Below are 13,061 nucleotides of genomic sequence, written 5' to 3' on the forward strand. Positions count from 1 at the left end.
TATTCGGAATTCTAAAGTTTTCGTTCGTCTTTTGTCTTCGGTGGGTTGTTACGTTCGTTTGTTTATGCTGATACCCTTGTTTGTGTGTGTGCGCGCGCGCGCATGTGTAACGCGTAAACATACATGCGTTCGATGCGTGTTTTTTTTTTTCTTTTTTTAGAGTTATAGAGAAAGATTGGCTATAGGTGTAGGAATTGGATAATTTTTTCATTATTCTCTCAGATTTCATATACACTGCTATATATATATATATATATATATATATATATATATATGATATTAATATATATATATATATATGATATATATACATATATATATATATATATATATATAATAATTATCTATATATATATATATATAATGTATGTATGCATATAATATATCTATATATATATTATATATGCTTATACCCTTGTTTATGTGCGTGTGTGTGTGTGCGCGCGCGCGTCATGTGTAACGCGTAACCATACATGCATTTGATGTGTGTTTTTTTTTATTTTTTTTTTTTAGATTTTTAGAGAAAGATTGGCTATAGGTGTAGGATTTGGATAATTTTCTTTTCCTTATTCTCTCAGATTTCATATACACTGCTTATATTATATATATATATAATTATATTAGATAATTTATCTATATTTTTTAAAAATTAATATATTTATATATATAATTATAATATATATAGTAAGTACTTATATATATTATTAAATATATTATGTTATGTATATAAAATACTATCTTCATATATAACATTATAATATGCATATAGAGTTATATATATGTATATATATAATATATTAATATATATTATATATTTATATATATTAATATAATTTATATATATATATATATATATATTATTATAATATACTATATATATCATATATATGAATATATATGTATGTATGTATATACTATATCTATATATATACATATATATAGCTATATAGTATATATATATATATATATATATATATATATATATATATATATATATATATATATTTATATATATTAGATATATATATATATATATATATATATATATATATATATATATACACGCATGATTTTTCCTTTCACATACGTTCAGTGTCATGACAAACTCATTATATATGTTTGAAATTTTGTCCACTTATAAGTCTGTGTTTGCGAGTATTGCACTATGGAGCGCTATGTTGATACTGGTAAAGCTAATTACCTTCTATATACATGAATATTACCATAACTTCTTTCATCAGTGAGGTTAGATATAGGATATAGGCAGTTAATTCTTCATAAGTTCTGACATAGAAGTATATCCAGTTTCACCTAAAAATTATGCACGAAATTGGTCGTATTTATATCTAAGCCAAAACGCAAAAATCCTGTCATTCACAGCAGAAAGTAGTCGGGGGAATATTGGCTCAGGTAAACACAAGCGTTTGAGGGGTAAAAAATACAAAAAGCAACGAATGATGATTGGGACGAACTCGAAGAAACAGGTGTGACGGGAAACTCTATACCCCAGATAAGCAGGTCTTTCTGAGAGACAAAAGTGGAAGGCTCGTGCAGTAGACCTTCGCTAAGAAGGCTTAAGAAGCCCTTTTCTGTTGGTATTGAAAAGGTACTTTTCTGGTGGATGTGGCTGGTATGATCTGCATACATTCGGTCGTATTTTCTTTAAGGATGGTGCAGTAATTATGCAATTTGGTGGTCGTATATGTGAAGTCTGTACCTGACCGCAGAGATGTGGCTGGTATGATCTGTATACATTTGGTCGTATTTTGTTTAAGGATGGTGTATTAATTGTGTATTTTTGGTGGCGTATATGTGAAGTCTCTACCTGACCGTAGATATGTGGCTAGTATGATTTGTATACATTTGGTCATATTTTGTTTAAGGATGGTGTATTAATTATGTATTTTTGTTTAAGGATGGTGTGGTAATTATGTATTTTAGTTTAAGGATGGTGTATTAATTATGTATTTTTGTTTAAGGATGGTGTAGTAATTATGTATTTTTGTTTAAGGATGGTGTATTAATTATGTATTTTTGTTTAAATATGGTGTAGTAATTATGCATTTTTGTTTAAGGATGGTGTTTTAAGTATGTATTTTTGTTTAAAGATGGTGTAGTAATTATGTATTTTGGTTTAAGGATGGTGTAGTAATTATGTAATTATGTTTAAGGATGGTGTAGTAATTATGTATTTTTGTTTAAGGATGGTGTAGTAATTATGTAATTTTGTTTAAGGATCGTGTAGTAGTTATGTATTTGTGTTTAAGGATGGCGTATTAATTATGTATTTTTGTTTAAGGATGGTGTATTTTGGTGGCCGTATATGTGAAGTCTCTAAGTGACCGTAGAGATGTGGCTAGTATGATTTGTATACATTTTGTCGTATTTTGTTTAAGAATGGTGTATAACTCCCAGCGCTGAATGACCTTGTAGGTCCCCAGCGCTTGGCCTATAGGCTGTATTTTATATTCCTGTTTCAGCTAAGAGACCTACATCATGGCGTCATTTATCTACCAATTCCAGACCTGTAATGACATCTATTTAATGTTAAATTCTTATTCCTATTCCAATTGACCTGACTTGCTAACTGACCTCGAATGACATCTGCGCATGCCACACTTACATTCCAGTTTACCTGACCTGTCACCTACCTAATAATACCTGACTCGCAATGACATCCAGGCAGTAATTAAATGACCTGGTTATATTCCAATTTACCTGACCTATTAATACCCGACTCGCAGTGACAGCCACGCAGGAATGAAGTGACCTGGAGTGACTTCTACGCATGCGTCACTTCACTTTATAAACAATCCGTCCGTCGGGGCGAGTTCTCTTCTTCTTCTTCTTCTTCTTCTTCTCCCAGTCCTCGCCATGTCGTGTCCAACTGAACGCGCCTGGATAGATTAACTCGTTTGTAAGGCCAGAATAAAACGCGACAGCAGATAACTTGCAGCCCGAGAGCTTTCGCTTTTTTTTATTTATTTATTTATTTTTCTTTTTTGGCGTTCCGCTTGCTGTAAAAGTCTCTGCTGTTCTGCCTTTGCTGTTAACGCCGAATGGGCTGTTTTCGTTAGCCATTCATTTATGCAGCCGTTCATTCACTCCAGAATTTGATACAGAATCCACCTGAAAAAAACGAATCGGATAGCTATTCTCAGGGTCATTTTGAAATTATACTTTTTTTCGTGGTCGAGTGGGTCTTTATGATCTCAGATCACTTTTCATTGCTGTTCGTCTGTTTTTAAGTGGATATCTATTCTTTAAAGTAATGTTTAAATACCTTTTTCTGGTTCCATTGGATATCTGTTCTTTAAATCATTTTTAAATGCTTGTTCTTGTTCCAGTGGATATCTAGTCTTTTAAATAATTTTTAAATGCTTTTTCTGGTTCCATTGGATATCTCTTCCTTAAGTAATTTTTGAATACTTGTTATGTTCCAGTGGATATCTAGTCTTTAAATGATCTTTAAATATTTGTTCATGTTCCAGTGGATATCTAGTCTTTACTTAATTTTTAAATACTTTTTTTGGTTCCAGTGGATATCTAGTCTTTTGCTAATTTATCAGAAGTAATTTTTCTGTACATTTTAACAAGCACATTATTTATTTCTTACATTTTCATTCTAATAAATAAATCATGAATATTTTATCCTAAACTTCCTGTATCTTTAACTCAAAGCGAAACACCTTTTTCAGACCTTTTTAGGCTTTTCCATAGGTCTTTCCTACCCCTCCCCCAACAAGAACAAAAAAAAAAAAAAAAAAAAAAAAAAAAAAAAAAAAAAACAAAAAAAAAAAAAAAAAAAAAAAAAAAAAAAAAAAAAAAAATAGTTTGTAGGCTTACTCCCCGAGTAAGATAAAATGGAAAAATAAACCCATATTAGGAAATTGGTCAATATATCCCTCCCCTGTTCTCTCTCTCTCTCTCAAAAAAGGGGGAAAATTACTTTATTTACCTTTATTAAGGGGTAGGAAACTTTCCTACCCATCCCTCTCTCCGTTGTTTTTCTTTTAGGAAAAAGTACCCTCTCTCTCTCTCTCTTAAAAAAAAAGAAAAAAAAAGAAAAAAGAAAAAACTTCATTTACCTTTATTAACCCCTTTCTGAAAAGGAGTAGGAAACTTTCCTACCCTCTCCCCCGCCCCCTTGTTTTTTGGAGGAGAAAGGGTGGAAGCCCGGAGATGGGAGAATGGCGGGGGGTTGGGGGGGTGGTAGGGGCCCTCTCATGTTCTGTCTCTCTCTTTCTGTCTCTCTCTCAAAAAAAGGGACAAAAACTATTTACCTTTATTAACCCCTTTCTAAAAAGGGGTAGAAAACTTTCCTACCCCCTCCATCTCCTCCTTATTCTCTTGCTTCTCTCTCTCTCAAACACAAGGGACAAAAATATTTAACCTTATTAACCCCTAAAAAGGGGTAGAAAACTTTCCTACCCCCTCCATCTCCACCCTTTTTTTTTTTTTTTTTAGGAGAAAGTACCCTGTTCTCTCTCTCTCTCTCTCAAAAAAAAAAAAAAAAAAAACTATTTACCTTTATCAGGAAACTTCCCCCACACCCCCTGCACACCCCTTTTTTTTAAGGAGACAATGGTGGACCCGGAGATGGGAGAAGTAGGGTGGGGTCCGGGGTGTGGGGATCCTGTGGCTGGGGGCGGTTGGTGAGGAAGCGTTCGCTCCGTTTATTAACCCAAAATGCGCGGCATGCATAATTCATGCAATTAACCGGACTCCATCCCCTGTTCTTCCTTCTTCCGACGGCCCGGAAATGACTCGGCCCAAATACTAAGCGAAAACTAACAGCACGGGGGGAAGGGGAGAAGGTAGAAGGTACTGGAAAAGGGGGAAATATGGAATATGCGATTTTAGTGCAAAGAATGATTTTCATTCGTTTGTGTTCTGGTTTCCCCCGAAGGCTCATCTTTTTATTTCAGGTTAAAGAGAGAGAGAGAGAGCTAAAGGGGCGGAGAGAAAGGAAGAGAGAGAGAGATAGAGAAAGCTAAGGGGGTGGAGAGAGAGAGAGAGAGAGTTAAGGGGCTGGAGAGAGAAAGCTAAGAAGTTGGGGAGAGAGAGAGAGCGAGAGAGAGAGAGAGAAAGGAAGCTAGCAGAGAGAGATGAAGTAAGCGAGAGAAAGACAGAGAGAGTGAGGCAATTTTCCATTTTACGACCTCGAAGTTCATATACTACGGATAATCAACCACTCCTCCAACGAGGAGCTAATAAGAGGGGAGAAAAATATAGTAGAATTCCAAAAGAAAATAAAAAGTTTGTAATTTTCTCCTATTTGTCTAAAAAAGTTTGTCATTTTCTCCTATTTGTCTATGCAAAATATTCGATTTGACAATGTCTTCTCATTCTAGAGCATTGTAATTACTTTGGTTAGATTTAAGAGAAAGGAAAACCACGAAACTGCTGTCCATTTATTCTCGTACAGTCAAGTCCAGTCAACTGTCTTAGTTGAAAGACGCCTACGAAATGCATCACAAAATATATAATGCAAAAGAATTGTGGTACCACTTTTGACTGTTTTCCGTTATTTAACTGATTTCAGACTTGCAGTTCTGTACGTCACAAATCTGATATGCATTTTGCTTTTAACTGGGCTTGGTCATTGACCCACTTTAGCCTAATAGGTCTCAAGATCATTCATGAAGCCTCTCCAGCTGGTTCAATAACCAGATGACTGACAGAAAGTTGGAACCTGAAAGATGGAAGCTGACAAACTGAAGTCGTTTGGCAGAATTTGGTAAGCTGTCTTCTGTCTATACAGGTGCAAGACCTTGGAACATTTCCACTTCCCTATGATACTTAATTGCACATTTCTTCGAGACATTCATTCATTTGAAACGTCCTCATATTACTCTGAGAGAAGGAACCATACTCCAGTAAGTAAATCTGATACATTTCCCTGGGTCCTCCAAAAAAATGGCTGATTTTTGCATTGTTAAATCAATACAGAGTAAAAGTCAATCCTTTTGTTGGAATACTATGGCAAATGTATCATATTTACAGACCTCTTTATAAGTTTGTGATCCTTGGGCAACTGTAAAGGAAAATATCCATTACTGATAACCATCATAAGGTCTATTTACATCCTCGGGCAGTCTAGAACAACCCCGCAGTCCTGGATGTAGATTGGAGTCGTGACAGACACCCACACAGCCTCTTTCAAGATCGGCAGGCCCACAAATACCCTGCCAAACGGGCAGGCGAACTGTCTGTTGAGATCCTCTTCAGTGCAGATGTAGAACTGCGAATCCGTAGCTCTGTTACCACCAGTGGCAGAAGTGATCAGACCCATTTCCATAGGCATGGAGTACTTCCCCTGGTACTCCAGGTCGTCGATGAGGGACTCGCCACCGCGGCCGTCGTTGTACTCATAGTCTCCGCCCAGGAGCCGTTCTCCTGGTCCGTCAGCGTTCATGACCTTGAAGAAGCGGCTGTTGCGCAGAGATCGCCCCTTGTCGCCCAGGCACAGCAAGAGCATGTTGTTCGCCCTTCTGAGGTGGCCCCACAGCTTGATGTAGATGCGTCCCAGCAAGTGGTCATCTGAGCCGATGTCAAGGAATACCATTGGGTCCTTTGTTGGGATTATGGCGTGGAGGACATTAGACTGGAAAGAAGGTGTATCATTAGTTACTGGTTAACTTTAGAGGGTAGTTTAAATAGATCTGAGTAGTTTTCAGAAAATAAACTTTATAATAACTGCATATAAGACTTGTATGATAACAGAGCAGTATATGGGAAGTTATTTTGGGAGGAAATAATGACTCCAGATGAAAAATATGACATTTAACCTTCATATCGGTAGTTTCTTTCATTGAGGGAAAAAAGCAGAATAGAGTAATCTATTATGTACTTTCTTATGAAATGACCAGTTAGTTTAGTTTGAATCATAGTCTCAAAATAACTGCCATCATAGAAGGTATGCATATATGCAACACTGACATGAATGCTAAGGTGACCCATCCTTAGGGTAGGAGGATCACAATGTTAAACTGTATGAATTTATAACATTTCAACACAGTGTAGAATTTTTGACTGCCACTGGAAAGGTGTTTGCGTAAGTCAGATTTTTCAAGAAGCTTAAAATAGTAAAGGTCACTTTGTTCAGCTTGTCCTTATGTTTGCCACCTTTGTTATATAAGAATGTATCAGTTTCTCTGTTTTATTTAAGTACAGGGTGGTATTCAAATTACAGTCGTACCTTAACAATAACGTCATAGGGTAACTCTTGAAACTGGTGGCAGTAGATGTGGAGACCCATAGACTCCCATGCAACCCTTGCCAGAAGGCCCCCAATGCCCTCGATGCATATTGTCAGGCTGGGCACCTGCAAAAGAAGGACGTTTTAACTGAAAATCACTGAATGGTACATCCACGAAGTAGTACACTAGACGAATTAAAATTCTCTTATCTTTGAAGTAATGGTTGTGTTATAGGGAACCATAAAACTAAAAAGTACTGATATGATTGTTACTGTGTAATGCCACTCCTCAGAGTCCTGATATTTTGGGCTGACCTTATGTTATTTGTTTAAAATGAGTTGTTTAATAAGCATTTAATACTCTCAGTTTATAACTTATTTTCACTTAGGTATTACAGGCATATACTATAGGTTTGTAATTTGATTTCAGCCAATGAATATCTAAGGAAATTTAATCACAGGAAAAACTTGATATGCTCCTCCTTGCCGTACAAACCTTTTAGAAATAACTCTTGGATATATAATTTTTTTTTTACCTCAGGATTTTGTGTTTGAGAGAGAATGGCTTTAGAAGGTGTTATCTTTGTTTCACTACGTTAGTTTTAAAAGAGAAGTTTGACTACTTTACATCATGCCAGCTACTGGTTGTTAAGGAACTTACCCTTGGGGCAAGCCCTTTTAATATCTGCTCCTTATGTTGTAGTATTAAGCACTTTTATTAGTATAACTTTGTAAGGGAAGAATGTAGTAACACATGTCTATAGACCTGGCCTCAATCTACTAATGGAATATTTTGTATGTTGGCTTGTATGATAAAATTAGCTAGGAAATTTTAGCTTAAGCTGAATTCTAATGCTTAAACTGGTACTCAAATTTTCACAATAACAATATTATGTTTGTTATTACTGAAGCTCAGGAGGTACTAATGATATGGAGACCACTCTTATTTTGGTTACTCTTAGCTATTCTGGTGACATAAACTTTTGGTGTAGATTTTGATTTATTTTGGTTAAATTCATCTATACCTGCATGAGTTCTGTAGCTATCCTCTCCTTCTCTTCTGGTTCCATCTCGAACATGCCACCACTGGCCTGAGCAGGTGCCTTGGTGCTACATGTTGCTCCCTCGGTTTCCTCAGGAATTACCTCTTCGCATGTCTGCGTTTCTGCTTCCTTGTGTTTGACTTGTGCCTCCTCATTTGTTTTGTTTTTGTGCGTCTCCAAGTCTAACCCTTTAATGTTTTCAGATTCGGCTCCCTTGTTAGTGTCGTCATCTGGGTTTTCGAGTTTCTTTGAGAGGTCCATAGTTTGTGCTCTTTTCAGTGCGTTTCTCGCTAATCTTCCTCTTGGTTTCTTAGTTGTTGGAGTCGGTGCTTTCTTCTCGACTTTGTCTTCCTTCTTTGGATCAGCATCTGTTGCTGATGCTGTGTTAGCATCTGTAGAATCTGTTTTTGTTTTGTCTGTTACTTGAGTGGCTGCTGGTTCATTTGTATCCTTATTTGAGTCACCCACAGCATTTGCATCAGGCTGGCTAGATTTTGTGTTGTTGTCTGTTGTGTCACTTCCATCTGCTTTGTTATCTTTGGACTGGTCGTCCTGTGTCGTCTCATCTTTTGACTTTTCATCTTTTGCTGTGTCATCTGAGCCTTTCTCTGTCTCTTCTTTTTCATCTGAGTCTTTCTTAGCCTTTCGACCAGTCTCTCTGTCTGGAGTGATGGAAGGCTCTCTTGGTGTGGGCTCCCATGGCCTCGATCTTTTCTGCCACGGTTTAAGACTCTTTAAGGTGGCCTCATAAGCTTCCCGACTGGACGCCGGTGTGGGGGTCTTCTCTTCTTCTGCCTTATTCTCTTTATTGCTGTCAGCCTTATCCCTTTTGGTGCCAATTTTCTCCTTTGATTCCTGCTTTGCCTGCTCAGCTGCTGCTGTGGCAGCAGCCAACCTTTCTTTTAACCTTTGAAGCTTCTTTCTTTTTCTTATTTCTTCCTCTGTGAGAATCTCTTCCTCTTCTTCTTCTTCAGAATCTTTTTCCTTTTCATCATCAGCTTTCTCACTTTCGTTTGTACCGTTTTCACTGGCTGCCTCATCATTCTGATCAGTTGTAGTCTCCACCATTTCAGTCTCTTCATTTTTATCTTTTGTTTCATCTTTTGCAGATTCAGTTTCTGGTCCTTGCGTCTCGGACTCCTCGTTAGTCGCTTTGGTCATTGCTGCATTTTTTATAACTAATGGGCCCAGTTTCAGGTTAACATCCTGCAGGTTCCATTTCAGTCCCAAGAACTTGGCTGATTCTGAGAGCGACCGTGTAGGGCCGATGCCTTCGACGAGCTTCACGCCCTTCATGAGTTCTCTCGCTTCCTCCATGTCTTTCCTGAGGACTGTGATGGTCCTTAGGGCATCGTTGATCATCTTTGTACTGTTAAAGATCCTCTCGAAGAATTGTTTCTCCCTCCCATCAAGGGCTTCCATGAACTTGTTGGTGATGTGCGTCACGCTCTCCTTCATCTCGGTAACGTACCTAGAGAGACGTTAGGGTTGGTTAATCTAATGACACTTGTCTTGTAGTACCTTACAAGTCTTATCATTTAAAACTAAACTTTTCATGATTAGCTGAAATACACCAATTTATGTAAAATACACGTTTGTTTTAGATAAGGGTTAAGTTAATGGAACCTTAGATTCAAATTTAGTGACATTATACAATCTTTCAAGTAAATGGAGTATATGAAAAGGTAAGGGTTTGGTTTCATTGGAGTGAATGAGAATGAAGTGTAATGGAAGTATATTAGAGAGGGCTTTAATTGTAAGGAGTGTCTATCCTCAACAGAGGAATACTAATTATTATCTGTAAGAAGTGGTGCAGGAAAGGGTTTAGTAGATTAAGTACAAAACACTGAATAGGTAACATCATGAGCTTAATGGTGAGAAGAGTAGCTACTGAATTTATCTAGAATCACTGGACAGAATTACATATAATTGTGGTTGAACCATAAGTATTAGAACTAGGTTTAATTGAATAGGAACGGTCCTTAAAGCGGCTTCAGATGTAAATAAAACTGATGTGAAAGTAGCATACGGGAAGGAAATTAATAAAAACAATCATGTAAATGAAAGACTAAACTGGGAGGAGTTGATGAGGACTGAGTAAGTAGAAGGATTGTGTTCACTGGGTCAGCAAGACTATTTGGAGATTGAGGTGCATAGAGGGAATAAGAAAATAAAAATGGCTCGGTTAGTAGATTGTTTAAATTAAGCCGGATTTGGGGGCAAGGTGCCCTAGGGAATAGGAGACCAGATGTGGGGCTCAGGACTCAGTCTGGCTTCCCAAGAGGAGTAGCTTAAGAGGGCCAATTAATGTGAGGTAGTGAGGAAACAAAGTATATTTTGTGAACTGCAATCACAAGAAATGAAAAGAGAATAGTGTGCATGTATACAGAAGGATGGATAATGCAGTCCAGGTAAAAGTGACAGATAAAACTGATAGTTTCAAGAAGTTAGGAGTGAATGTGAACAGGTATCTGAGGAAGATAAATAAAATTTCATTCAAAGGAAGAAAATGCACAAAGAAAGGCCAGGTCTTGGTCACAAATACCTGTAGGAATTATTGTCAGTATCTTTGGCTATTTTAGTATATCTAATTACGAAGTTTTCAAGTTATATTCTTAAAAATTTAGTTCTTATGTTTTTAAGACTAAAACCTTCGTGACAGTCCAGTGTAAATGAAGACACTTAGAGCATGATTTCTTTAAACTAATAAATACTAGCAGTGGAAGTTACCTTACTACATACTACTTTTTGCCTAGTAACAAACCCATCTAGTCTATCCTAAGATTAGTGCAGTCGTCAAACTAGTAATAGAGTGGAAGTGACCTTATGATATACTAATTTTATGCCTAGGACCAAACCCATCTGGCCAACCCAAAGATACCTAATAAAGTTCTCTGGTCAAACAAGAAATAGCATTGGAAGTTACCTTATTACATACTGATTTTATGCCATGGAACCAACTTATATGTTCAACTCTTTGACACCTAATAAAATTCCTTTGTCAAACTACAAATAGCAGTGGAAATTACCGTACTACTAATTATATGCTTACAGACAAACCCATCTGGTATACTCAGCAAAGTGGCTTTGTCAAACTAGTAATAGCAGTGGAAGTTACCATACTATCAATTTTATGCCCACGAACAAACTTACCCGGTATACTCAGCAAAGTTCCTTTGTCAAACTAGTAATAGCAGTGGAAGTTGCATTACTTCTAATTTTATGCTTACAAACAAACCTATCTGGTATACTCAGCAAAGTGACTTCGTCAAACTAGTAATAGCATTGGAAGTTACCATACTTATGATTTTATTGCTACGGAGAAACCAATCTGGTTTACTCGGATGAGTGGCTTCGTCAAACTAGTAAGAGTAGAGGAAGTTGCCAAACTACTAATTTTATTGCTACGAACAAACCTATCTGATTTACTCAGCAGAGTGTCTTTGTCAAACTAGTAAGAGCAGTGGAAGTTGCAATACTACTAATTTTATGCCTACGAACAAACCTATCTGGCATACTCAGCTAAGTTCCTTTGTCAAACTAGTAATAGCAGTTGAAGTTATAATACCTCTGCTTACGAAGAAACCTATCTAGTATACCTACTAGCAAAGTGCAATACTTCTAATTTTATGCTTATGAACAAACCTATCTGGTATACTCAGCAAAGTGCCTTCGTCAAACTAGTAAGAGCAGTGGAAGTTACCATACTACTAATTTTGTGCCCATGAGCAAACCCATCTGGTATACTCAGTCTGGTATACCTAGCAAAGTGCCTTCGTTGAACTGATAATAGCAGTGGAAGCTCTCATTTCATACAGTTTTTATGCCTAGGAGCAAACCCTACAAGAATTCAATTGTAATACTCATAGCAAAAACACCACGCCAGCTTCACCAATGTCCCCAGGCAACTTACGCCGTCGACTTGATGACGCAATGCGAGGTCATGGGATGATCCTCGAAGAGGCACTCGCCACAGGCTGGTTTGTTACACGTCTTGCACCAGAAGGACAGCTTCACCCCGTGTTCCTGACACGTCTCTTGCTGTGGGGTAACAAGAGATAGGTCATTAATAGCAGCTCTTTACTAATGGAGACATGGAAGATGCGTTCACGCATAATTTCACCTCGGGGTTTATGTCTCTGGTGTCGTTCCTGTGTGCATTGTGTTCAGTTGTTTTGTCTTCTATTGCTATTTTCTTCTTGGTTTCATTTCTCGATGTGCTGATCCTACGATAAGTTAAGTAACCAATTGGTTCCTAGCCACGTAAAAATATTTAATCCTTCGGGCCAACCCTAGGAGAGCTGTTAATCAGCTCAGTGGTTCTTCCAAAAAGAAATTACTTAACAGGCTCTCCTGCGTTTGACCGTGCGTGATTGATCTTTGCATTGCACTATTATTATTATTAATATCCAATTTCCTTCAAGTTCTTCGGGCTTGGGCTAGGAAAGGGTTCTAGATGGCCCATCCCATTGCCTTTTTCTCGGAGATCAGTGAACACTCCTTTATTAGCAGCATTTAGGAACACCAAAGTTTATGGGAGATTGGAATCGTGTTGGAATATAATAAAAGTATGTTGGAATATGATAAAAATATACATATGTACATGTTAGTTTTTTTTTAGAATATTCCCACAAAAACGTGTTTTGTTTCAGTTTCTTCTCACGTGAAGTTAATTAGTATTTAGTTCCACGAAACGCATAAATAGATGTTAAAGAAATAAGCGCCCTTTTGGTGGATTAGATATAGAATATAAATAGCACAATTTCCAATGGCATCTGACGAACCTACTAGCTTGAAGAAGCAGGCGAAATAAGTAG

At 37.0% G+C, this 13,061-nt stretch overlaps 1 protein-coding gene across 2 annotated transcripts in view; it reads right to left on the bottom strand.

The window, feature by feature from the left end:
* Positions 1-5,401: 5,401 nt before the first annotated feature.
* LOC135213909 (golgin subfamily A member 6-like protein 7) overlaps positions 5,402-13,061 on the bottom strand; it is a 33,392-nt gene continuing 25,732 nt past the window's right edge. For both annotated transcript variants that reach the window (XM_064248005.1, XM_064248012.1), the window contains 4 exons: positions 12,158-12,285; positions 8,227-9,715; positions 7,202-7,327; positions 5,402-6,607 (listed from right to left, as the gene is read on the bottom strand). In XM_064248005.1, the coding sequence (XP_064104075.1) occupies positions 6,083-6,607; positions 7,202-7,327; positions 8,227-9,715; positions 12,158-12,189 (2,172 nt within the window). In that variant the 5' untranslated portion in view covers positions 12,190-12,285 and the 3' untranslated portion in view covers positions 5,402-6,082. The remainder of the gene's footprint in view (positions 6,608-7,201; positions 7,328-8,226; positions 9,716-12,157; positions 12,286-13,061) is intronic.

The sequence above is a fragment of the Macrobrachium nipponense genome, chromosome 19, assembly GCF_015104395.2.
Source record: "Macrobrachium nipponense isolate FS-2020 chromosome 19, ASM1510439v2, whole genome shotgun sequence".
Lineage (NCBI taxonomy): Eukaryota > Metazoa > Arthropoda > Malacostraca > Decapoda > Palaemonidae > Macrobrachium > Macrobrachium nipponense.